Source organism: Vigna unguiculata, chromosome 8 (genome assembly GCF_004118075.2).
Source record: "Vigna unguiculata cultivar IT97K-499-35 chromosome 8, ASM411807v1, whole genome shotgun sequence".
NCBI classification, from domain to species: domain Eukaryota; kingdom Viridiplantae; phylum Streptophyta; class Magnoliopsida; order Fabales; family Fabaceae; genus Vigna; species Vigna unguiculata.
Window position 1 is genome coordinate 37921952 of NC_040286.1, and position 27260 is coordinate 37949211.

The 27260-nt window shown below is 33.1% G+C and overlaps 5 protein-coding genes and 1 non-coding gene across 8 annotated transcripts; 2 read left to right on the top strand and 4 right to left on the bottom strand.

Moving 5' to 3' along the window:
* Positions 1 to 624: 624 nt before the first annotated feature.
* On the bottom strand, positions 625 to 698 carry TRNAN-AUU. The gene has a single exon. It is a non-coding gene; the product is annotated as a tRNA-Asn (tRNA).
* A 4409-nt stretch (positions 699 to 5107) lies between these two features.
* LOC114194595 (SNF1-related protein kinase regulatory subunit beta-2-like) lies at positions 5108 to 8387 on the top strand. 2 transcript variants are annotated; one of them, XM_028084931.1, is made up of 5 exons: positions 5108 to 5406; positions 5567 to 5765; positions 6380 to 6546; positions 6635 to 6797; positions 7854 to 8387. In XM_028084931.1, exons 2-5 carry the CDS (start codon positions 5586 to 5588, stop codon positions 8178 to 8180), a joined length of 837 nt encoding a protein of 278 aa, XP_027940732.1. In that variant the 5' UTR covers positions 5108 to 5406; positions 5567 to 5585; the 3' UTR covers positions 8181 to 8387. The 2 variants fall into 2 exon arrangements, with proteins under 2 accessions (XP_027940732.1, XP_027940731.1); XM_028084930.1 differs by having other exon boundaries at positions 5109 to 5406; positions 5584 to 5765.
* Positions 8388 to 8634: 247 nt separating this feature from the next.
* On the bottom strand, positions 8635 to 9924 carry LOC114194596. 2 transcript variants are annotated; one of them, XM_028084933.1, is made up of 4 exons: positions 9659 to 9924; positions 9431 to 9500; positions 9220 to 9293; positions 8635 to 8985 (listed from the first exon to the last, which is right to left on the bottom strand). In XM_028084933.1, the coding sequence occupies exons 1-4, from the start codon at positions 9834 to 9836 to the stop codon at positions 8981 to 8983; spliced, it is 327 nt and encodes a 108-aa protein (XP_027940734.1). In that variant the 5' UTR covers positions 9837 to 9924; the 3' UTR covers positions 8635 to 8980. The 2 variants fall into 2 exon arrangements, with proteins under 2 accessions (XP_027940734.1, XP_027940733.1); XM_028084932.1 differs by lacking the exon at positions 8635 to 8985 and having other exon boundaries at positions 9000 to 9293.
* Positions 9925 to 10078: 154 nt separating this feature from the next.
* On the top strand, positions 10079 to 13609 carry LOC114193693 (putative pentatricopeptide repeat-containing protein At5g09950). Its single transcript, XM_028083584.1, has one exon. The coding sequence runs from the start codon at positions 10256 to 10258 to the stop codon at positions 13358 to 13360; it is 3105 nt and encodes a 1034-aa protein (XP_027939385.1). The 5' UTR covers positions 10079 to 10255; the 3' UTR covers positions 13361 to 13609.
* Positions 13610 to 16877: 3268 nt separating this feature from the next.
* Positions 16878 to 17880, bottom strand: LOC114193616. The gene has a single exon (XM_028083484.1). The coding sequence runs from the start codon at positions 17824 to 17826 to the stop codon at positions 17131 to 17133; it is 696 nt and encodes a 231-aa protein (XP_027939285.1). The 5' UTR covers positions 17827 to 17880; the 3' UTR covers positions 16878 to 17130.
* Positions 17881 to 23024: 5144 nt separating this feature from the next.
* On the bottom strand, positions 23025 to 26658 carry LOC114194588 (E3 ubiquitin-protein ligase ORTHRUS 1-like). The gene is made up of 8 exons (XM_028084919.1): positions 26044 to 26658; positions 25242 to 25903; positions 24689 to 24788; positions 24501 to 24562; positions 24325 to 24427; positions 24108 to 24231; positions 23776 to 23996; positions 23025 to 23533 (listed from the first exon to the last, which is right to left on the bottom strand). Exons 1-8 carry the CDS (start codon positions 26458 to 26460, stop codon positions 23306 to 23308), a joined length of 1917 nt encoding a protein of 638 aa, XP_027940720.1. The 5' UTR covers positions 26461 to 26658; the 3' UTR covers positions 23025 to 23305.
* Between the last annotated feature and the right edge of the window lie 602 nt (positions 26659 to 27260).

The following is a 27260-nucleotide window of genomic DNA, read 5'->3' on the forward strand; positions in this document are numbered from 1 at the left end:
AAAAAGAATTAATTTTTAAAATAATAAAGAGTAAAATTAAAATAACGAAAATGTGGACACAAAAATTGTCAAGATTAGCGTATCTAATATTTTCTATTATTATCTATATTATTTCAGGATTTATTTTCGTTGATCGGATCGTCACACCCGGCTTTTGTGACGGACCACCAACCCAATATTGATGAAAAGAAATGTCTACCCCGGACGATTTGTCTAGTTAATTACGCTAACGAACGAGACCTCAGTTTGGTCAATAACTATGTGGAGGTAACCTTCCACGGCCAGCTTCTTAGAGGGACTATGGCCGCTTAAGCCATAAAAGTTTGAGGCAATAACAAGTATGTGATGCCCTTAGATGTTCCGGGCCCCACGCGCGCTACACTGATGTATTCAACGAGTCTATAGTCTTGGTCGACAGGCCCGAGTAATCTCTGAAATTTCATCGTGATGGGGATGTGAACGAAGTTCCAATGATCGAGAGGCTCAATGAGAAAAACTAGGCTTTGTCTCGTTATATATTGTTGTAGATTTAGACAAATGGAAAACAAAAGTTAAAAATAAAGTATTTTTACAAATTTACAAAATTAAACAAAAGTTAAAAATAAAATATTTTTACAAAATTTTCGCTAGAAGAAGGGTTTGAACCTTCGACCTTGTGGTTAATAGCCACACGCTCTAACCAACTGAGCTATTCTAGCCTTCATATGTGTATAAAAGAAGTTTTTAAAACAACGATTCAAGAGAAATAAGTTTTTAGAAAAATAATTAAAAGTAAATTATTTATAAAATAATTAATTTTTAAAATAATAAAAGATAAAATTGAAATAACGAAACGTGGACACAAAGAAAATGTATCTCTTTATATATTGTTATAGATGACACTCATTTTTTTATGATTTGAATTAGAATTTTTTTTCTATTTTTAACAATGTTTTAATAAATGATATTCATATTTCATATATTTTTAATAAAGAAACATCTCTCTCGTTTTATTGTGAAAAAAATTATTCATTGAAATTTAAATAAAAAAGTATGAAACTAATAGCTTAGTTGATAATAACTTATCCTATTACTAGAGATAGATAGTTTCGGTTAAATAAGAAAACTGTTGTTTTTAGTTCTCTTCAAATTTATGTTAAACAATTTAGATCTTCTTTACTAATGTACTGTATGTCCCATCGGTCTATCGGCCATGCCCAGTCCTCAGGTCCATCGAACAAGGCTGGGAAGGCTTGTGTATAAAACATGTCCACCGGTCGAACGACCTCACGGATGAACTGTATAGGACCATCGGTCAATCGGTTTCACAAATGAATCACATATTACATCGTAAGGAGCCATCGGTCGATCGGTCTCGCAAACGAACCACGTTAAAGGTCATCGGTCCATCGGTATCACAAACGAGTAACATTCTCAGAGACCAACCGATCGATCGGCCTGCATATTAATCACGCTTTACTTCACAACGGAACATCGGTCGTTCGGTCCCACACGAACAACGCCTTAACTTAATAAAGGACAATCATTTGACCAGCCATCAGATCGATCGGTCGGTCAATCTCCTAAGATTCGCGTAGCGCTTTATATATGACCATCGGTCGATCAGTTATAAACGAATTATTCACTTGTTAAAATCAGGATATAACCAGCCTAGTCAAGCGGCCATCGGTCGCACGGCCAAACAACACCAGTCAATCGGATTAATTAACGTTAAACAAGTTAGTAATCTTGATTAGAGGATCATTGGGCCGTGATTAAGGAACCCTAATCACAGGCCCACACCGGAAACTATAAAGAGGGCCCAAATGTAGTTATACTGATACACCGATCGGTCTAGTAACTGACTTAAGCATCGGAGTCTTTTAGACAGGTACCCCGATCGTCTGCCTAATCGAAGAGAGGAGATTTTAAGAAAAGGAGTAAGATCGAAGAGGCTCTTAGTAGACTCTTGGTCCCTACACCCGAAACAACTGACATTTAGCAATATGTAACTAAATTCTTGTATTCTTTTATAGTTGAGTTGATCAATAGAAGTTGAAGCATATTGTTTCAGAAAACTCTTTCGAAAACACATCCTATGTAAGAGTGTTTAGAAAACTCGTTCCGAAATACATATATAAGTTTTATAAAGTTTGTTTTGAAAATTATATTCCATAAAACCATTTTCAGAATGTATTTCGTTCTAAAAATTTTATTTTGAAAATTCCAAAAACCCTGCTCCAAAAAGTTCCTGGAACATATATTTCAGAAATGAGGTAAAATATCATTTTAACAATTGATGGGGTGTGTGAAGAAATTGTGGAGGTGCAGGAAGTACAAGCCTAAGTTAAAATTTAGACACTAAAAGAGATAGAAATGGACCAAAGCCCAGTTCACTATTTTTACAAAATAGTTGTGGTGTGATCCACCAGTTCACTGCGTCACCTTTCACTAAGACCCATTCTTAAATAAGTTGATTTTATGTATCAATAATATAATTTAATGATCTCTTACTAATCAATTCACCAATGGTAAAAGAAAGATGAAAATGAGGTCAAAATAAATAATTGGACAAATGTTAAATTAAATTTATAAACAGTGGATTAAAATAATCTTTTAACTAAAAAGCATATTCGTGGACTGAAAATTGGAAGTAACTGTTCATCATTGGTTTAGAGGTTACTATTTCATGTAAATAAGAAACCTCGAAAATACAGTAAATATTTTTTTATTGCCATAAAAAAAAAATCAACTTAGCCAATGATAATAAAACTTGTTAACAATTATATATAATATAATTAATGATGCAAATTTGACCATATCATAGCGCAAATTGCGAAACATTTTTTTTTTTCCTTGAGATGCAAATGCCCTTTGAAGACTTTAACAACAAATTAACCGAAAGAAAGGGAATATAAAATAAAATAAAACAAATTTGGATGACTTTACCTGAAAGCAGACATATTATTTAAGGTGGTTATTACATAAGCAGAGATAATGATGGTTTGGCGTATTTATTTTCTTTCCTTTCTTTCCCTCAATTACTAATCATGCATCACAGACCAAATTAGTGAACATCCATAGCAGAAAAAAAAAACAAATCTTCTGTTTTATAAAAACGAACAAGTTAGATCATATTTAATTCTATTTTTAATCACAAATCTTATCACAATGTGTTACAGGTTACATCAAAAGAGTGTGAGTAGGTTGAGTAACAATCGAATCGTGACATTTGGACAGTTACACTCTTTAGTAGAAAAAGTTACGCTCTGACTAATAGTTGTAGTTTTTTGTCAAGTAATAAGCGTTTGATCATAACAATTGGTATCAGAACCAAGGTAAAGTTACGCTCTAACTAATAATTATAGTTTTTTATCAAGTGATAAGCGTTTGATTCTAACAATTGGGATCAGAACCAAGATCATGAGTTCGAGAGTATGAAAATAAGGTATCATTCGTCCTACTTTAGGTTGTGATGATTGATTGGATGCTTAAAAGGAGATGCGCACTTCCTCCATAATTACCTCTCACGAGCTTTAGTGGATTAAGACAATGCTCACTCTTTTGGAAATATAAAACAAACCACACATGGACTTAGCTTTGGTTGGTAAAGTTGGGTTGAGTTCATCATCAACAACAGGTGGAACTACTTCTGTAACTCCAAAACACCTAAACAAGAATCTATTGATGCTTCCACTTAGCTTTTCACATGCTTGCTTCAACTTTCGAATCTTGGGATGCTACTGTTGCATCTTCAATTCGCAAAACCAGATATTTAATGCAAAAGATCCGTAACTCTCTACTTTTGCTCGTGGAGAATTTTTCTGGGTTTGGCACCCCTTCACTAACCATATATACTTTACACCATGCATCAATGCTAATGCTAGAAAATCAGAAACCTTGCTTCAGTATTTTTTTATTATACACTGATACACAAAATGCCCCTTCAAGGTGAGTTTTTGCCTACACTGTGTAAGAGTGTGATCATCCTTAATTTAAAAACACATCATGATTTTGATGTATTCATTGAATAACCTCAACGATTAATATAATCAAATCTACTTATTCACTTTACACGCATGGTTGGTTTGAGGATTCAAGTGGCATATTTATAAATGCAGATCCTTAAACTGAGTGTATATTGTAACTTAAAAGAGTTCTCTAACACAGTCATAAACCTCCAAAAAGGGTTTTGTTAGCACCTGATTGCGCAATTTCTTGTTCGTTTCAAGGGAGCAGATGCATCAGAAAAAGATAAAAAAACCGTCGTTGGATTCGATAACAAAGAGCCTAGTGAACTGTAACACAAGAAGACCCTCTTTATGCATTGTTTATCTGATACGATGTACTATATAATATAAAATAGCTTATCAGTCATTACCTGCTACAAAAATAATCACAACATAAAAACATGGATTTCAAATTCTGTGTTTGGCTCAAAGGCACAGATCCCTTTCTGCATCATTTGCAACAAAACTTAATTTATTCCTCGAAATATATAATATTGCACCAAATTAACAAAAGGGTTGAAATAAAAATCATTACTTTAGTATGAAAATACTTTTAATATGGTTAAGTTAAATCATCTGAGTTCAACCAGGAGGAATCCCTTCTATTTTTGCACCCATGTGATGGGTTGTGGATTTTGGGGTAGCCTTGTTATTGGCAAAAGAAATGCACTAGTGTGGAAATGATTAAACTTTATCATGCAAGACAAGGAGCTACAAACAAAATAGAAAAAAGACAAAGTTAACATGTCAAATCTAAGCAACAACTCATGCTTTCCTGTAGAGACCGGAAGCACAACAGAGTGCTGTTTTATGTTTTATGTTTTTCTTTTTCCTTTTTATTATTTTTTGAAGATACTGTCTTGTGAGTTTAGTTAAATAACAAGTAGCAACTTCGAACCTTTTCCTTTCACATGTCGTTTCACTTTTCCACAAGCTTTTGACTTCACTTCCATTACGCTGAAAACAAGCTCGTTTAGCTGGTGTAATCCATTATGGTACCGAATCAATATACTATAGTGTTTTGATAGCTTTACAAACAGGAAATGGTTTAATATAATTGACCAACACAAGGACAAGAAACCATGCGAAAAGTATGTACAGTTTCATTAGACAGCGTTTGGTTGTTCCTGATAGCAGGGGAACATTCTCCTTTAAACCAGACTCATAATAATTAGTCCCCTGCGGAATCTTCCAAATTCATTGGAGAATAAAACTCTGTATATTTGTTCAGTTGCTTTAAGGCAGGGAAAAGTGGCACCCGGAGAGAGAGAGAGAGAAAGAGAGAGACTCATCAAATATTAAAAAAAGAAAAAATTAAAAACTATTTTTTGTTTCTATAACAACAATGCCACTCTTCTGCCTTGAGTCAATTCCTGGTTTGCTTTCAAGGGTTTGTTCTATTTATGCACTGAAATGGGTATGCCAGATTGCTTTCTTATTCTCTCTTCTCTATCTAATGGATTCGTGTTCTCTCGCATTTGAACATGAATATCTGCCCTATTCTGCTTCTGTGTTGGAGTTTTTTTGTGGTATTTTGATTCTGAGGATAGTAGTGATTAGCAAGCATCAAACTTTAGGTTTCATCCACTTTCAGTGATGGGAAGTAACAGCAGAGGAAAGGATGGTGAAGGCTCTTCTGGGGTTAAAAAGGATGAAGAAGAAAACTATGAGTACGAACAAGACATGAAATTTGTGCGGCCTGAAGCACTCTTTCGTAATACCAACGGATTCACAGATCCGTTGGTTCAGTCACCTCCCTTGCTCATACAACCCCAGGTCAGAGTTAGATGATCCTTTCTTAATTTCTTTTACTGAAAAAACATTATGGGGTTTCTTCTTTTTCTTTCTCTCTTTTCAAATATAATAAATAGGTTAATGTTTAATGTTGTAGTTTGTCAAAGTATATCCATTTGGGTTTTAGCTTTTAAGAGGGTATACTGTGAAATTTAATCCAAGCAGTGAGCAATAAGCATCTCATGAAAGTGGGATACTTCTCAGCATTCTCTTGACTGCGCTCACAGTTTAATAATGATTTGTAGAATGGTACAGCTATTCATAGAGAAAACATTAAGTGATAGAAATTTAAGGTGGATTTACTATTCTGAATTCTACTTTTGTTCACCATTCATATGACGAAATTTAGTATCTAAGACTTGATACATGCATGCCACTGGAACATTAGTTCACTCCCAGGTAATACCAATAAAAGTTTCTGCAAATGCAACAAGGATTTAATGTTTTTTTAATCTGATGAAGAACTTGAAAGTTAAGAGTTAAGTGACATTGAATGAAGCTATTGTGACCATAAATATCTCGAGGGGTACAGCACAACACATGAACACAATGGACATTTACCTTGAAACACCAAATTTAAAATGGCTATTTTCAAGGTACCTGTGGTTGCCTTGCAAGGAGCTGCGGCGGTAGCGCAACCCCTGCCACAAAATGGATATGTAGAATCTGTGATTTATGAAAGGTTGAAAAGGGTAAGGATCACGTGGAATCATGCAGCCACCAGTGTTGCTGTTGCAGGATCATGGGACAACTGGGAGACCACGTAACCATCTACCATACTTTTAAATTCCAAACAGAGCTTTTCTTTTACTTCATCTTATGATGTGACAAATTTTACCTTGTCCTGTCAGGGAGCCCCTGCAGAGAGTAGGTCAAAATTTTGTCCTAGTTAAAACACTCCCAATAGGTATCTATCATTACCGTTTCATTGTAGATGGCTACTTGACACATGCTCCAGAGTTTCCATCGGCTTCTGATGATTCAGGTTATGGCTACAATATATTGGATTTGCAGGTAATTTCATGGTTTGCTTCATTTTTCAGGAAATGAAGATGATCTCTTTTCTGTTGCATCTTAACAACACCATCCTCAATAGCTTTATTTTGAGACCATGTTTTCTTATGCATAAGAACAATATCTATTCAATAATATACTAAATCCATTAAGTCACGTGTTCAAAGATTATTTTAAAATTGTCTGCTGAGGAAACCATTACCATGTCTAAGTGGATGGATAATTAGTGTGAACATTTATACATTACTGCACCCAACCCTGTTGTACAACTTGTGTACTTTCCAATTTCACTGATAGTTGTTATAAATTCTGACTCAGACCTCATTATTTGGTGCAAGTTGCACAGTGAGTCTCAGAATATAAATATTCAATTATTAAACAGAAACATCTGCTGATTAGCTGAGTATAACTTTTTAAATGAATAATGTATAACGACTTATTGGGGTTGATCATGGTAAAGAGTGCTAGTCTTACATAATGGTTGTGCGGCCATTGTTTTGTAGACATAGTAGTGCACATACAATTAAAAATTGTTCTGAGTATCTCTGCTCTTTTTATTATGAATTATAACTAGATGTTCTGTTGCATATGAGAATCTTGAGTGTGTTTTAACTATGAAACAAATTAACTCAGCTGCTACACGATTGTGTTAATAAATGGTGATAATATATATCATGTCCTTAATTTTCTCTAAAATGATGATCCATCACGGGTTGAAGCATAACTATTGGGGTAGATGTCGTGAGATCATATGAACAGTACGAACTAGAATTCATTTGCAAGTACAAAGTGTTGGATTGTAACTTCTGCTAGTTTAGGTTGATCTCACTAGTCTTCAACCCATTGCTACAAAAATTTGCTTACACTTACAAAATAGCATTTATTGCTCGTATTCAAGAGTATTGAGTGAATTAACATCTAAGATATATATGGTTGTAACTTATAATCTCTTCAACTCTTGTAACTTATCTACATGTATTATACTTATTCATGCATTTTCGATGTCCTTTTCTGTATGCTGAATGCTTACAGCATTATGATCAACCATTTTCACAGGACTATATACCAGAAATAGTTGCAAACTTATCCGATTTTGAAGATCCTCCATCACCACCATCGAGTTATGATAACTCACACTTAAATGAAGAGGAGTTCAACAAGCCCCCACCAGAACTACCACCACAACTACCACTGGCAATGAGACATGAGCCTTCATCTACGAGTGGTAATCGTCATGTCCATAGACCCACGCATCTGGAACTGAATCATCTATTCATACACAAAACTGAAAGTGGTCAATTTGTGGCTCTACGATCAACTTACAAGTTTCAACACAAATATATTACTGCTGAATTGTACAAGTCCCTGCGCAGGGAAACATGATGAAGCTGTATGATGTTTGTCTTCTATTGTACTTGCCTCGTTTAAGCGATCTTTATGAGAACATTTGTTAAGGTCATTAATCTGATGTGTAGAGAATTTTATTGGAATAGGTGAATGAAATATTGCTTTTCTTGTAAAGAAACTTCAGGGGATATGATTTTATTTTTGCAGTTCGAGGTCAATATATATACAATAGTTTTTCATAGTGGTTGACTGTTGCACTGCTTTAATTGAATATGCTTACTGCACATGCTGTGATGAAATTCAATGATTAGTGGAGCATATAATAGTGTCTTACACATCAACTATGACTTTCTACTTCTGATGAACGAGTCTAACCTTGTTTTCATATTGGTTAAAGTTCCACAGACCATGCTACGTTTCTTCAGTTTTACTCATAAATTTGTGAGAACAGTCTGTTACTATAGAGATGTCAAGCATATGTTCTACTAAATAAGAAAAAACTGCAGGTCTATACTATACTATCGATCCAAATCTCTTTCCTTTTTCTTTTCCTGGTTTGATAAGAAAGAAGCAGAAAGAATTAAATATCTCGGACTTCAACATTCCCTTGTTAATTTTCCATGCAACAAATGGGGTTACCAAGCTTCTCATGTTATCAGTTTCAGTGTAAGGTCGTTAAAAAACTGTTACGCATCGATCAACAACATGCTATTCTTGAAACAACCAGCAGCGTATCCAACTTAAAAAAAATCCTTATCCATTGTTGATTCTTCTCCTTTTGTTTTGAATCTAAAATTGTATAAGGATCATCAAACTGCCACTATGAAGTAGCTTTCTCAGCCTGAGTTTCAGAGGTAGGAGAAAAGAAAACTCTTGATCATGAAAACGAGAGGTAACATAATGTCCTTACATAAGTGAAAAAGTAAACAAATTCTCTGCTGTAGTTTGAGAAGTGCTTAAAATTCGTGAGAACTAACAAATAGAGTAGACAACGAAGTGTTGTCTCATCGAACAGGTACCTTAATCCAACCATTTGCAAATGCAATGGCCAAGATTACAAAAGGAGTTGACATACCAAATATGATTATGTAAGGAAGAGGAGTCTTCATAGGATTTTCACCCTCCCTTTCTCCTGCTGTCTGCCAATACCTGCGCCAAACAAAAACCTTTTTGTAGCAGTAATCACGATCCAAACACACATTTACTAGAGAGGCCTTGGGAAACAAGAGTGACCAGAAATTTAAGGGAAAAAAGACTTATGAAGTGAAAAAACTGGGAATTGTTACTGTTGTGGTTCTTCCTCTCTGGTGATGAATTTCTTCTTGCCCCCTTTCTTGACATCCTCGTCTCCACCACCTAATAGGATCAGAGCCACATTCCCAAGTTTATCATCTCAACATCATTTAATTCACTTCACCAGAATAGGAAACAAGATGATAATTATAATAATAATAAAAATAATAATTACATAAAAGTGAAGCAAAGTCAGGTGAGAGTGATTGATTGATTGTTACCTAATTTAGCATGAACTTTAACACCAGTAACATTGGTTCTTGGGGAGCACAAAACAAGAGAAATTGGAAGTGATTTTGGCAGAAAAGAAGTTTTGAAGGAAAGAGGAGAAGAGAGAGTGAGTTTGGCAGCCATGAGTGTTTGTGTGTGTGTTGCAATGCAAAGTGATGAGGAATCCATCACATAGTGTTGTGGATATTGTTGTGGATCCTACCCTTATCTCACCGACTCATCAATGACCTGGCTTCCATGCAGCCACTTCTTTATTGTAATTTACCTTTTTCTTTCTAATTACTCTTGTAGTTTGCAATAAATTGTACAACCAGCATTTTTTTTTTTATAAATTAACATTAATAATAAGGAAATATTTAAAAATATAAATTATTTTAAGCTCATAGTGTGTCACTTTAAGAAATATTTTGTGGATTTTATGTGAAGATAAGTATTAAACTAAAAATTAAAAGTTGTAAAATAAGTCTCAGATTTTGAAGAGGTTTGAGTACTTGAAGCTAGAAAATTGTTGAGATTACGAAGCGCAGCAATACTTTAATCTGAACAAGAATCCTGTTAAATGATGGCTTGGTAGAGTTTCGAAAAGCATGATTGTCTGCTACAGACGATTGTTACACAATGCAAGTCATGCTATTTCTACCCAGTTAGCTTTTTCAGAGCAGTTGCTACATCACTGCAACTCATCTCACCACCACCACCTCCAATTTCCAACTTTGAATTTGGAATATCATCGATACAAAGATTCTTGTAGCGTGGAAGATGCCCATCAGCTTCATTTGCACATCTACAAATCTGGGATTACTAATGATGTTTTCTGGTGTAATACTCTCATCAACATATATGTCAGAGTCGGAGGCTTGGTCTCCGCACAGAAGTTGTTTGACGAAATGCCGCAAAAGAACCTCGTTTCGTGGTCTTGTTTAATTTCTGGGTATGCGCAAAATGGCATGCCTGAGGAGGCATGCGTTTTATTCAAAGGTGTCATTTCGGCTGGTCTCTTGCCAAACCACTATGCCATTGGTAGTGCTCTTCGAGCATGCCAGGAGATTGGTCCGAATAAGCTTAAACTCGGGATGGAGATTCATGGCTTAATTTCCAAATCTCCTTATGCTTCGGACATGGTGTTGTCTAATGTGCTAATGTCCATGTATTCACATTGCTCGGCCTCCATTGATGACGCTCGTCGTGTTTTTGATGAAATAAAAATTAAAACTTCTGCATCCTGGAATTCTATAATTTCGGTGTATTGTCGAAGGGGAGATGAAATTTCTGCTTTTAAGTTATTTTCAAGCATGCAAAGGGAAGCTACAGAATTTACCTGCAGGCCTAATGAATATACCTTCTGTAGCTTAGTAACTGCTGCGTGCTCTCTGGTTGACAGTGGACTGACTTTGCTAGAGCAGATGCTGGCGAGGATTGAAAAATCTAGCTTCGTACAAGATTTATATGTTGGTAGTGCATTGGTCAGTGGGTTTGCAAAGCACGGTTTAATAGATTCTGCCAAAATGATTTTTGAACGGATGGGTGATCGTAATGCAGTGACTATGAATGGGTTAATGGTCGGACTTGCGAAGCAGCACCATGGTGAAGAAGCAGCTAAGATATTCAAGGAAATGAACAATTTGGTTGAAATAAATGCACCATCTTATGCAGTTCTTTTAAGTTCTTTTAGTGAATTTTCAGATTTAAAGGAAGGGAAGAAAAAGGGTCAAGAGGTTCATGCTTATCTGATTCGAAATGCCTTGGTTGATGTCTGGATTTTGATTGGAAATGCACTTGTGAATATGTATGCAAAGTGCAACGCCATTGATAATGCTCGTTCAGTTTTTCAATTCATGCCCAGTAAAGATTCTGTTTCATGGAACTCTATGATCTCTGGCCTTGACCACAATGAGCAATTTGATGAAGCAGTTGCCTGTTTCCATACAATGAGGAGTAATGGAATGGTGCCCTCAAAATTCTCAGTCATTAGTGCTTTGAGTTCGTGTGCAAGTTTGGGTTGGATCATGTTAGGACGACAAATACACAGTGAAGGGATCAAACATGGGCTTGATTTGGATGTTTCAGTTTCGAATGCTCTTTTAACGTTGTATGCTGAAACTGATTATATGGACGAGTGCAAGAAAGTCTTCTTTCTAATGCCAAAGTATGATCAAGTTTCTTGGAATTCTTTTATTGGTGCACTAGCAACATCAGACGTGTCAGTCTTACAGGCAATAAAATATTTCGTGGAGATGATGCAAGCTGGATGGAAACTCAACAGAGTAACATTTATTAATATTTTAGCAGCAGTTTCTTCTCTCTCTCTTCTTGAACTGGGCCGTCAAATTCATGCTTTAGTCTTAAAATACTCTATTGCTGACGACAATGCCATTGAGAATACGCTTCTAGCTTTTTATGGGAAATGTGAGCAGATTGAAAACTGTGAGATTATCTTTTCTAGAATGTCGGAGCGAAGGGATGAAGTCAGTTGGAATTCAATGATTTCTGGATATATTCACAATGGCATCCTGCATAAAGCCATGGATATGGTATGGTTTATGATGCAAAGGGGCCAAAGATTGGATGGCTTCACGCTTGCCACTGTTCTTAGTGCCTGTGCTTCGGTTGCAACATTAGAGCGTGGTATGGAAGTTCATGCATGTGCCATAAGGGCTTGTTTAGAATCTGAAGTTGTTGTTGGCAGTGCACTAGTTGACATGTATGCGAAATGTGGAAGGATAGATTATGCAGCGAGATTCTTTCAATCGATGCCTGTGAGGAACATATATTCTTGGAATTCTATGATTTGTGGTTATGCACGCCATGGACATGGAGAGAAAGCTCTAAAGCTTTTTGCACAAATGAAACAGCAAGGCCAGTTGCCAGATCATGTGAGTTTTGTTGGTGTCCTATCTGCCTGTAGTCATGTAGGGTTAGTTGATGAAGGATTTAAGCATCTCAAATCAATGAGTGAAGTATATGGACTAGCTCCTCGAATGGAACACTTCTCTTGTATGGTAGACCTACTTGGGAGGGCAGGTAATGTTAATAAGATAGAGGAATTCATCAAAACAATGCCAATGGATCCTAATGCCCTTATTTGGAGAACAATTTTGGTAGCATGTTGTAGAGCTAATAGCCGTAATACAGAGCTAGGTCGGAGGGCTGCCAAGATGGTTATTCAGTTAGAGCCACAGAATGCTGTGAACTATGTGCTTCTTTCTAACATGCATGCTGCTAGTGGGAAATGGGAAGATGTGGCAGAGGCTAGGTTAGCAATGAGGAATGCATCAGCGAAGAAGGAAGCTGGGTGTAGTTGGGTCACCATGAAGGATGGAGTTCATGTGTTTGTGGCTGGAGACCAAACACACCCAGAAAAAGAAAAAATCTATGAAAAACTCAAGGAGATAATGAACAAAATGAGGGGCATGGGATATGTGCCTGAAACCAAATATGCACTCTATGATCTTGAGCTTGAAAACAAAGAAGAGCTTATCAGCTATCACAGTGAGAAACTGGCGATTGCTTTTGTTCTCACTCGCCAATCTGAGCTACCAATTAGGATAATGAAGAACCTTCGGGTTTGTGGTGACTGTCACACGGCTTTCAAATACATATCAAAGATTGTTAACCGGCAGATAATTTTACGAGATTCAAATAGATTTCACCATTTTGATGATGGCGTATGTTCTTGTGGGGATTATTGGTGACTGATGCAAAATAAATATGGAATTTCTTCGGTGTAAGATAATTGAAATATAGGATCAATCGCCATTTTTGGAACTCTGTCTTAATCTTAACTATAAAACAGATTGGACATTGATGCCTCACTGTCCTCTTTATCATTATTTTTTTCCTTCATATGGGAAAAAAGTTTAGTTAGGTGCACAGTTTTATCGAATTGTCTTGTTTTCTGATCTGAATTCAATTGTGTTCATTTTTTATACATGCCTTCTTTCTTGCTGTAACTTTTAACGAAGTCCTAAAAGGCATATATAAAAGGTGTGTTCCTGTCCGTTCCTAAACGTGGAGTTTTATTCTTTAGACTTAGGAATTCCTCATTCAGCAACACACTCAAGTTGCTCTCAAATTAACTATCAAAAATGGGAACAAAAGTTTAAGCAAAAACGAAGTGAAGTGAGGGAGCACTTTGACATGATGGTGAAATATAGTTTTGAAAAAAAAAATGTTAAGTGCTAGTGTAAAATAGAATCAAATAGAAGTGCTACTAATATAAATATTCATCAAACTTTCCACTTTTTACAAATGCAATTTAACTTTGGCAGCTTGGAAGTTAGAGAATCCAAATCCAAATATAAGCTATTAGACAATAAAAGTCGATGAATTACTTCTTGTATCCTATCATTTTCTTCTTATATCTTATCGCTTCTCATTTATATTTTATCACTTCTCATATCGCTTTCAAAATTTATTTTCTAGTAAACAATTCCAGAATTTTTTCTTTTGAAATTCAATCATCTCTCTGTCTACGGAAAACATTTTCCAGAAACTTTTGATAAATAAGAAGTAAAATTTGATGAGTTGTATAAAACTTTAGCCAAATATACAATGGTTTAACTAAATTCATATCTTATATTGCTAAATTTTTGTAAAATGGTTGAATTGTTTTTGTCAAAAATGTCATTTTCTTAAAATAGGCCAAAATATCATCAACGTTGTACAATAAATTAGAAACTAATACAAGAGATGTTGTATTATAATAACATCACTTAGAATTCTAATGACAATTACTAATATTCACTATATAATGATAACTCAAAATTCTAGTGGATATAGTATCATTCCTTTTGTAATTATTGGAAATGTTTATTAGATCGGTATTCAAATAGATTGAATTGATATTTATTTGTTATTGAATTAAACTTGATCCAATCCAAATCTTCACCAATATATAGGTTGGGTGGTTGATATATAAGTAATATGAAACTATTTTTATATTTGTGTTATAGATTCTATTTATATATTTTGAATTATTTTTGACATATTTGTTACTACGTACTTAACTTATTGAATTATTTAAAGTCTTGAACTAATTTTTGTAAATTAAAATTTTGATAAATAAAATTTTTAAAAAATTCAACTTAATCTATCCAATGAAATCCCTTGAACATAATTTTCTCAACAAGCATTACATAGGAGTTTATTTTCTTCAATAAAGTCGTTTGGCCAAACCAAATCAAATCGTTTTCATGAATCCTCCCAATAGATACTTTAAAAATGAGTTTAAAAAACATGCTCTGATCTGAAGTCTTTATGAATGAGCTTAATGAGAGTGACTCATAAATTGCTTAATAGATCTCGACCAAAAACATTGACCACCAATTTCCATAATCTTTTCTACTATTATGAAGAAAATTGATTGAAAGTCATGCATGAAGTTCAAGTGATTTATAAGGTTTCATAGAAAAAGAAAATTATGTGGAAGAGCAGTTACCATAAAGAAAATTATGTTCAAGTGATTTACATTGGCTTGAATTTAAAATATAAATTTCATTAATTTAATATATTAGATAGTAGATGCTTTGGTTGTGATTATGATGGTATAAAAAGTAAAAGTAACTTTCTAAACCTCACTTTTATTTATGGATAGCTTTGTCCATCTTAAAGTATTTTATTTCTTTTGATAAATTATTATTATTATTTTTCATTTTTTGTGTTTTTTATTTTTGTATATATCAGCGTGGCTTGAAAAGGTTTGTGTTCAAAATAAAAACAAGTTGAAGTTGAGAGCGATGTGCATGTGTTTATGAATGAAGAACAGCGTAGGGCAGCATTCTCAAAAGTTGAATTGATTTTTGTGGAAAAATAGGTCTCTGTCTCTGTTTAAAAACAATGGCTATGATTTTGTTGGTTCTCGGAAGACTTTGACTCACACAGGTCAAGTAAACAATTGCTTGGTGTTTTCTTTGCCAACGAAAAGGACCGTGTCAAATTAGTAGGGTAAGTTCAGAAACACAACGTTTGAATCTTCAATATAAGTATAAATGCTGTTCGGTGAAAGAAACTACTCCATCCCTTCTTCATTCTGTCACACCCCTAGTCAATTTCTACCTTCCACATCTCAATCATGATTTCACAAAAATGATGTAATATTATTCTGAAAATTGTAAGCAATCATGGGTGGAAGTTCTTGTTAGCTAAAAATAATACAATTTAAAATTTAAAAGTATATAAGTGGGTGTAAATTTTGTTCTACAAACCGATTTTAGGAGGTTGAATTGAGTTTAAATTTCACTACATAACATAGTATCAGATTTATGAGTTAGAACATGTTCTAACAAGATTTGTCATTTATTCGGTCTATTATATCATTCCCACTATTAGAAAGTTTGTTATTTGTTTGGGCATGTTATTTCAGTCGCTATTGGACCGTTATCCTGTTATCGAACCACTTATTAGTGTTTAGTTTTATGTACAAAATATATATATCTCAGGATGAAGAAAGTGTTGAAATTTCCACATTAACTATAGATAAAGCGATTTAAGAGTATATAAATCAATGTAAATCTAATCTTACAAGTCGATTTTCTGAAATTGAGTTAGACATTAAATATCCTCATGAAAATCATCGTCTTACTACTGATAGTTAAGAAAATTCGCGGATAAAACCGTTGTTAGTTTAAAATTTATACAAAACTTTTCTTTCTTTACGTTGAAGATAAAGTTCATGATGATTACACTGAACATTTTTTTCAAAGAATCAAGGATTGATGTTGAGATATTTCAAGGTACAACACTTGTTCGAGACGCATTAGATTATTTGTTTTATTTCGATTAAAGTATACTTTATTATTTTTTATTATTTGAGTGCTCATTTTATTCAACTTGCTTTTTATCTATGTACCATTTTGAAATCAATTCGCCCTCAATTCAAAACAACTATTAACTTGTATTATGTTAGAATTAAATATGAAAATAAGTTGAATTATGTTAAAAGGGAAAATCGTGTTCAGTCTCCTATATATGTTAAAAAATTTTACCAAAATCATAATAATGCCATAAGCTAAATTAACTATTAAAGAAATTTTGAGAAAAACTAAAAAAATAATTAAACTGTATTTATTTCGTATATTATAATGTTACCTATAAAAGAATATGAGATTGAACAGATTCCATTGGATTCAAATTGAATGTCTAAACTCTAAACAATATTCATTCTGGGAAGAAAGAAACACTGTTAAAGTTAAATCGTAAACAACATGGGCCTTTAACAAAATAGTTTCCTTTTGAAATTACACATTGGAACACAACACAGATAACAGAACATACAACAACCTTTGTCCAAAAAACAGAGCACACAACATAGTCTGACAGAACCATGCAGAGGAGGGCATGTATCATTGCTACAAGCAAAAATATGTGCAGCCAGAAGCACCAAAAACTTGGAAACCTATGACAAACTATTATGTTAGTTAAAGTCATTAATTCAAAAAAAAGGACCAACTCTGAGATTAACTGTTTAATTAACAACAGTGACCAGCGAATTCTGATTCGAAAAATAGAAACTTTCCACAGCTCGCAGCTCCAAGTTATTGGAAGAGAACGTTGCTTTCATCCTCTTAATAAAATCGTCACATTTTTTGTTCAACTCTTCGTTGTCATCCACTGCAACCTCGTCTTCTTCAATGATGGCAACGGCATTTTCCTCCTCTTGCATTTCTGATGACGACGATGATACCACATTTTCTTGTTCTACAATGAACAAAACCTTTTCTTCTTCTTCTGGGGATTCAGTTTCCTCACCTGCAATTGGTGCTGCAACTGCAATGTCTGATTCATTCGAGTTTGAGAGAATACTTTTCTCTGTGTGATCAACTGCTTCAACTGCTTCAACTGCTTCAACCACTGCAGGGTGTTCTGTACTGTGATGAGTGGTTGGTGGTGAAGAGGAAGAAACCAGAGCAGAGTTCATGGCTATTAATGCAAGAAGGCCATTGCAGAGAAGGAACATGTAGCTTTTTTCAACCATGTAGGTAAAGAACTGCATGAGGAATGGGTTCGCGAATTGAAGGAACAGAGGAAGTGAAGAGAAGAAAACACAGAACAGAGAAAAACAGAGCAGAAACTGGATTGAAGTCTTCATTTTCTTGGTTGAGTTGTGGGATAGTGAGTGATTATGATGAACTTTTGAGTTCGGATGATTCAAATGATCCATGCCCTTGTGTTCTGATATTGACTTGATCACAAATGGTGGGATAGTAAGTGTTGTGTATGGTGAATATATATATACACACATGAATATCCTTAGAGTGCTTAAGAAGTTACATAGAAGAAACTTATGTGAGAATCTTCCTTATAATTTACATCTTATATATTTTATTAACCTCTATCTTTTTTTATTGCTTTTCTATCACTTTTGTCCTACTTTTCTATCTTCTTTCCGTAACCACTAAAAATATTATTTTAATAGTAAAAAACAATATTTTTTATATGTTATTTATCAATATCAGTCTCAAAGTTGTTTTCTAAAATGTCACACCCACTACTAATTATTCTGAATTTTTGTGAAATTAATTTTTATATAATAAGGTAGAATTTGTAAAAGGACCCAAAGTCAGTCAACTATTATTTTTAATCGTATCTGACATAAATTAATCAAATAAATGTGAAATGTGACACGTTGCGTCCGATGCACCTTATCACCTTATCATACAAATTTTATATAATAAAAATAGAAACTTCTGATTGATGTTGACATTCAAAGGTTTTAATCTCAAATTTGTTTTTTCAAATCAAAGAAAGAGCGACAATTACGTAACGCGTTTCCGGGGAGAGAGATTGTTTTTCGCAGCAATCAGAAATTAGATTCAGTAACTTTGTTTGCGATATGAATTTGAATCTTAAATTGTTTTATAGTATATTAATAATAAGATACTTGTTAATATAGTTTAAGTATGCAAGTGTTTTGTTCATTTAATTTAGTTGGTGCATTCTGGATTTGCATATATGGTTTTATAATGTAGGTTGGAAAATTTCAACACTGATAAGCGTGTACATTTGGTGAGAAAATTCTATGCAACTACACATGTAATAATTAAACTTAAATGTTTTCAACTTCCCTCAAATTCTCCTTTACTGTCTTCAACATATCCTTTTCTGATGTTTTTTCCTGTAATTTACTTTACTCACCAAAGGCTGGGACTTTTTGTACCATCCCTTTCAAATAAATCATCATTGTTATATATGGATTAGTCCTCTAGAGATCTTGATAGAGGATGATCTAGAATAATTCTGAATAGTATAATATCGTAAAAGTTATAAAACCAATCAGTCAAACGTTAATTGATTGAAGTTACTTGAACGACTAAGTTACAATGTACGAGTCTGTACAACGATCGACCATGATCACTAAATCATGAAAATTTGAACGTCAACCGTTCAAGGTATATATATATATATATATATATATATATATATATATATATATATATATATATATATATATATATATATATATATATATATATATATATATATATATATATATATATATATCACTACGATGGGACGATCATTCAAAAAATTATAAAAATATATGTCAACGAACAATTAGTCACCTTAACGAAGTTATGCAATAGGTAACACCAAACATAACAAAGATAAATAGGTACTTTTTGTATATATCACACTAAATATTTCAGAAAATAATTTTAAATTTAGTGTTTCTTAAGCTTCTTTTTTTTCTCTTTTTGAGATTTCTTCTCCCTTCTCTATGATGTTTCTTCTTTTTCTTCTCCTTCCTCTCTCTCAAGCTTCTTCTTTTCCTTCCTCACCAACTTTCTCACAGTGGTGGATTTGTGGTAGCAATGGAGTTGAAGAAGTACGCTGCCACTTGACATATAGGAAGAAAGAAAGGGTAAAACTATCATTTTATCATGTCCTATGGGGATACATGAAGGAAAAAATGGGGGTGTAGGAAGCAATTCTCTCTAATGTGTTGGGTTTGTTTAGGCTGAATTAGTGCATGCGAACTATATTTTATATCAAATGTTTTGATTAAATTCTTAAATATTTATGTAAATGGTTAACAATAAAAAATCAAATTTTAATCCAAAATTAAAAGGGAAAAACGAAAACCAGAAACACTCACAAAAAATGTACCGACACCAATCACCAAGCACTATTACTAGCACCACCATTCAATGCCTAAATTTATTTATACAAGGACAAAATTGGTATTTTAAAAATTATGGAGATGTGGATTGAAATTATAGAAGTGCAAGAAGAAAGGTCCAATTCCAATAATGGGATATAAGTTTGGGTGGTTAGGTGGGTCTGACTTATATACTTCCCTTATTCTTATTTTTATTTTAATTTACATACTTTTATAAGAACTTATATCTCTTAGTTCAGTATTTTTCTTTAAATTAAATTATCTGTAAAACCATTTTCATGTTTATAATATATTTTACTAATGGACACTACGATAAAATAATTAAATAACAATTAATTTTATCGAAAATTTATAATCAGTTAAGTATTGATTAATTTAAATAATAATTTATAAATTTAAAACTATTGATATCTAAAATAGTTTATATTGTGACTGTGAATTAGATTATAGATTATCATTGCTAGCAAGATTTTATTTATTAAGTAATTAATTAGTGTCTAAATTAATCTCTCATTAGATAATAATTTAGAAACATTAGTTTTTCTTAAAGTTATTAGTATAATAGTGTTTTATATTTAAAGTTTTTTATACTAGTGTAATAATTTTTGTGTAATTGCTTAAAGTCGTTATTAAATAGTTGTTATCCAAACGACTTTATATATATATATATATATATATATATATATATATATATATATATATATATATATATATATATATATATATATATATATATATATATATATATATATATATATATATCATAATTCATAACATGCGAAAGATAAATGCTACACATAATTATTATTTTTTTATTCTTGTGAACATTACAACAATAGTGTCTCAAAAATTGACTAAATAATAGTTATCATCTAAATATTGTACTGTATCTTTAGAACCATTCTTCGTGATAAATAATATGGTCATCAACTTCAAGTTAAACTCTTTTAAAAAAACAATAGTTATTATTTTAACAATGATTTTTTTTTACTTGATTATACAAATTAAGTTGATTTTATAAGTTAAATTAAATTAATTTAGTTAAATTTTTATTTTTATTTTTATTTTGTATCACTAAAATTATTTTACAGAATAATAGTATAGACAAATCTATTAATTTATAACTTCAAAAATAACTAAGTCGGTAAATAAGTTATCGATAATACATTAAAAGATACAAGATCATGAAGTTCACTTTTAACAAGAAAAAATAATGAAATATTATATTATTTGAAAAAAAATAATAATAAAGACAAGTAAAAAAATTATAATTGATTTGGTTGATGTAATTGAATAAAAAATTAAATTAATCGAGTAAATGATAAATTACTAAAATGTAATTATTAAAATTTAATAAAATACTAATGAATTAAATTTAAATTGTGACTAATTGTGAAGTAATTATTTCAAAAAATTGGAAGTTCAATATAAAAAATATTTTAATTTATTTAAATAATTAATTACAAGACGTACAATTTTTTTAACACTTCAATTTAAAAGAAAATTATGAATAATTGAAAATGCACATTAATTTCACATAAACCCTTTAAAACAAAAATGTAACTAATTCATGGCCCATAGATTCAAAAAACAATTGTTGGTGGCCTCTAAAAACCACTTGAATATCATTAAAAAAACAAATCTGTGAAATTTGAAGTGCTTCTATCGAATTGTTTAAACAATGTTAATTGCAGACCAAAATTTACAAGTTAATTATTTTAAAAAATAAATCTCACAAAAGGAATTGCTACATATCATTCAAATCAATTCTATATAATTGTAAATAATTGCTACTTTATTGTAACTTTAAATTGTACACATATATGTATTTTATGTAATTATCAACTTTTTTATATTTAAATTTGTACCAAATAATTTATTATACTGAAAGGTAAAAAAAAATTGTTAAAAATAATCAAGCTTTATGATTAATTCTAACTAAAAAACCATGTTTCATAAATATAATTATATATACTTTACCAATTAATGGAATGAACTTGTGTTTGCATTCTCAATTTTATATCAGTAGTCAAAGTGTAACACATTATTATGCTCTTACATAGGATTCAAATGTTTCTATCTTCTATGTTTTTAATCTGAGATAGTTTCTCTGACAGTGAATAAGCTAAATAATTGTAAATAATAAATAAGCTAAATCTATTCTATAACTGTTTAGTACGCCCTAATCTTAATATCAATATTTTTATTACTGTAATGTTAGTCTTAGTTACACCATCTCGATCATATTATCCCTTTAACACAAATCAACACCATTAACTCTTTTATGTCTCAATTCTAATGGATTGGAAGAGATACTATGATATGTGAATATGTGAATGTGGGTTAAATAATAGTTGTAAAATTATTTAAATTAGAAAAAAGTAAAAAAGAAAAGATCAGTGATTTTATACATGTGGCTTTCTTTAACACGTAAAAAGATCTTGATTTATGATGATGACCTTGAAACCTGTGCATAACACACCAATAGTTTGTGCACGAGTTCTTGAAGAAGCACCCACTTTTTGCAGAAGTTCTTGCACAATACTATAGAATACTGTGTAAGGATTTTGGGTCTCGGGCTTTTACCCACTCCTTTAAGCAACAAAAAAGTCGTTAATTATTGCATGCTTTAAAAAAGATGGAGAGCTTTTTAACGAAAGAATAAAAAAATTAGTTGCTAATGTTTAATATTCTACAAATTGATCTTAGAAGGTTGAATAAATCATCCAATCAAATGAAAGTAATACGAAAAAATGCATAAAATTAAACGTTGGACTTTTGTTTTAAATTGTATAACCTGGCTTGCACGCTTCACTGACTAAATTAAAGAGGTTAAAGCGTAAATCTTGAAGATTTTGATTTAGTAAGTAACATTTAATGAAGTTCTTTTAAATAGTTTGTTAAAATTTATTTTTGTATTATTATATACATTGAATGTTACAATGGTGAAATACTAAAAGATTACATTCCGAAATTTTTATAAAACTTCAATTCAACAATTTTAAGATACCAAAGTCCTATATAGAATATCTTTTTTATCTCGTCCTAAATTCTCTATCCAAAAATATATTTTACGACAATATTTAAAAGTATGTAATAAAATAGATTAGCTTCACGTTCAAAGTTGGTGCCCTCATAAGATGTAATCTTCTACGCTCATGTCATACAAGGGCAAGGTACCATTGTATTATTTTTAATTTATTCAAGAAATCAACATCAAATTTAAACTTCTCTAACACTTCATAAAACATAAATTTATTCAAGAAATCAACATCAAATTCAAACTTGTCCAACACTTCATAAAACATTTAACAAAAATGCATAATACTAAAGGCATGCGTTAACAGAAGATACCAAATTTTATAACGCATGAACCTCACAAAACAACAAGACAAGGTAAAATAAAAACGCAGACAGAGTTCATAACTGAAATTTAAGCTGGCAACAAAAAAGTACAACAATACAACAACAAAACAGAAATGCATAATTCAAAGAACAGAAATAACTAGCAGCCATCCCTTCACTCCTCCTTCCTTCGCTTATGTTGCTGATTCAGATCATTGTCATTAATTTCCTCTAGGACATTATCATCAGAACCAGAAGGTGTTGAAACCTCGGTAGCATCATCCATACTTTCATCCTCATTCTCATTCTCATTTCCATCATCATTGTCATTTGACTCCTCAGGCTCTTCTTCTACAGGCTTCTTTCCCCATGATTCTATCAGGTTCATCATTTCTCTATTAACCTGTGTAATAAAAGGACAGAAAAGAAAACTGAGAGCAGACCAAAATAAAAATTTGGATCGGGTGAATTAACAATTACAGTCTTACAGAATACTCCAACCTAAGAAACACAATCACAAAAATTCAAAAATAAAGTGACCTAGGGCACAAGCATTTCAAAGTAAATCAGAACAGAAAAAAGACAAAAATACATAAGGGTGGAATGATGCATAGTGTAAAACCAAATGGCATTTTGTAGTAATACCTGTGGATTCTCAAGAAAGTCAGCAATGTCAGTAGTACATAAAGGGAAGGGACATGTCTTAACATTCTTTTGTGCTCGCAAAGAGCGTCCACCTTGTGACCTTTCCCTCATTAAACTTTTACCAGCAAAAGCACCCTGCAAACAGGCCTTGCAGAAGTTGTGAGCACAAGGTGTAGTGATAGGGTACTGCATCACCTTCTTGCATATTCCACAAGAAAACCCTGAAAAAAAAAATAGGAAGCCATAAAAAACTGATAAGATTTTACAGGTTCGGTTGACTACAATTGGTGTCGATGCAGGCTAGAATATTTGAGCATGTCTGCACATTATACCTTTTAACACCTTCTGTCTCTCCGCAGCCAAGTCCACTTTCCGCTTCATTCTGACTGTTCCAGCCTCACTAGCTTTCTTGCTTTCTGGGGGAGGCTTCTTCCACGTCCAGCACTCCTTTTCCTCCTGGATTACATCAAAAGAACTGAGTGAGATCATTCGAAATAAAAAAAAAAAAAGCAGCAACAAATAGGTGTAGAAGAAAAGCACAGCACTTACATCATAATCCCACGCTGGTGCGTTCTTCCTTTCAGTTATATCAATTGCACATTCTAACTCCCCGATCTCAGGCAGTGGGCGTGGACGGTCTCCAGTTTGTTCACTGTACATAAAAAAGGTCAGACACAGTAGTCCACACATTAGTCCATACACAAATCTAAAAAGAACAACCAAACCTTGCCCACGGCGCTGGCTCATTGTCACACCTCACAAACAAGTACCTACAAACCTTACAGCCCTGTCACATAAGAAAGCTTCTTCGTGAATATTGAAAGAAAATTCATAAGAAGAAAACAAAAAAAGTGTCAAACCCACTTTAAATGCGCTTCAATAAAATCAATGATTCAAATTACAAGCATCTTACTTGAATTCCATTCTTGCGCCAGCATTTCTCTATTCTATAGATCCCATCATAACGCACCCCTTTGCCGGGTGCATAGTTGGAACGTTTTTCCTTGCTTGACCTGACCAGATTAAGTTATAATTTCAGTACACAGTACACAACGATACGACTCAACCCTAAGCTAAGAAAATAAATTACTCTAATTTAATTTAACATTGACCACTAAAAAGAGACATGCAATTTGTGATACTAAAAAAGAGAACATGATAAGAAAATATATTATTACGGTTTTAATTGCAGTCAATAAAAGTGAAATTTTGACAAACATTAATGTTTTGACAGTCACATTTTTTCTAAAATAATTAATTAATTGATAACATGATAGAAATAAAAGATTATTACACTTAATTGATAATAACAATTATAAATAAAATAATAATAATAATAATATATGTAGTTGTGAAAATATTAAAATCCACCTACTAATATACTAGGTAATAAGGAAACATGTTACAATAAATGTGGTAAAAAGTGTGCTAAATAAACTGTTATAAGGTATAATTAAAAAGCTGACCTTACAACACGAACAGGATATCCCATTCGGCAGCTGACTCTCAAGGATTCATTCATGTTCTCAAATTTCTGGTCAAATGATTGAAGTTTGTTCGTGCGCTTGTTTCCACTCAGATCTCTTCCACCACTACCAGTGTAAAGGAACCACTCCCCATGATCTTCATCGTCCACGTAACCACCCGATAGAGCAACAGATTGGGCACCATAACTGCTCTGTCCAGCGATTCCAGCTACATGAGGAAAATGAGCACCCCATTGCCGACATTCCATCCTGTCATTCCACGTGTCACCAACCAAAACCCCGCGATTCTTTTCGGGATCATTTTCAGCTGGAATCGGTCCAAAGTGGTCGGGTGGGATCGTAACAAAAATCCTACCAGAACAAGCATTTGCTTTTCCAGTTTTCTTCGCCCGATCAGTGGTGAAGGCAGTATCTGGACGATCCTGATTGCGCAAAAAGTGCTGCACTGATGGTGGTGGCTCAGAAGACCCCTCAGACTTCGCTTGCTTCGCCAATCGAATAGCAATAGCCAACTGAACATTAATCTTCGGCTGACTAAATGACGTTCTAGATAGTGGACGTCGACAATTCGGACATTCGAATCTTCTGTGAGCCATACATTTCTCAAAGCATCTCAAGCAGAAATTATGCCCACAGGGTGTCTTAATCACCAAACACAAAAACACAAAAACAAATAATCACTCAATAAATCTAATCACACACATAAATTAACCAATAAAGAAACAGATCAACAGATTAAAAAAAAAAAAAAAAAAAAAAAAAGAGAAGAAGAAGAACAAACCGAGACAGGCCTCTCAGGCAGTTGCATGCAAATGGAGCAGTTAAAACTCCCGTTGAAAATAACGGGAGCATCAGTGTTGTCCTGGGCCAGATTCGAGGTGCCGGAGAGCAACTGCTGGCACCTCTGTGCCTTTTCTTTGTCGGAGAGAGATGTGTCTGTATGAATAGCTCGGACGTCGGTTACAATGCCGGTGGATGGAGCGGGTGGTGGGGGGTCGGAGGTGTCGACGTCGGTGCAGTCGGGGCAGTGCCATGCGGAGTCGGAATTGGAGACCGGCGGCGCATTGAGGCAAAGAAGGTGCCATGAACTGGTGCAGGTTTGGCAAACGAGGGTTTGGCAAAGAGGGGGTTTCTCGTTGCATCGCATGCAAACGCCGTCGGCGTTGCAAGAATACTCCGTCGTCTTCTTCTCTTCCATAGCAATGAACTCAACGACTGAGTAAATGAAGAATGAGGGTTTGCATCTCTGTGGTTGTTTCCTTTTATAGAGAGAAAAAATGGAAAACCCAAATTCTAATTGGGCGAGCGAGGGAATCACCCTTTTGAATATTTACCATTTTCTAATTTATAATTCTAAACCTAATTCTCTCCCTCCCTTCCTTTCGCCATTTCCCTCCTTTCCCTTTCCTCTTCCTTATCCACTGTTAATATTATCACTAATTATTCATTAATCGCTAATTCCTCTGCGCTCGCACCTTTTCGCGTTCCCTTTTCCTACAATCATCATCAACTGTAATAATGTTAATTACTGATTAATAGTAATCCACTCAAATTTATTCCTCTAACGTTATTATTGTTTTAAATGTTTAAATGCGTGTATATTTAACTAAACTAGTATTTTTGTCTTTTCGAAATTTAATGCTCCCAACCGTTTAAAAGAAAATAATTGTTGATTATAAATATTTCACGGCAAATACAAATACAAATGTGAGATTGAGATTTTTTTTTTCTTTTGTGATTTAGTGTCACATTAAAGCCTATTATTGGTATGATTCAATGTAATAACGTTTTTGCTAAATAATTTTTTTTTTTTTTGTAGTGCTGCGTATTCAATGATTTGCTTGAAATGCTTCGAGTATATAGAGAGGATATTTGATAGATTTTGGTCATGTACAATTTATAGGTGGGTTTAATTTGTAATAATATGATGAGATATTTATAAAATAATAATTGTTTTAATCACAGTTTCATGAGGCTGAATCCCTGTTAGATTACATG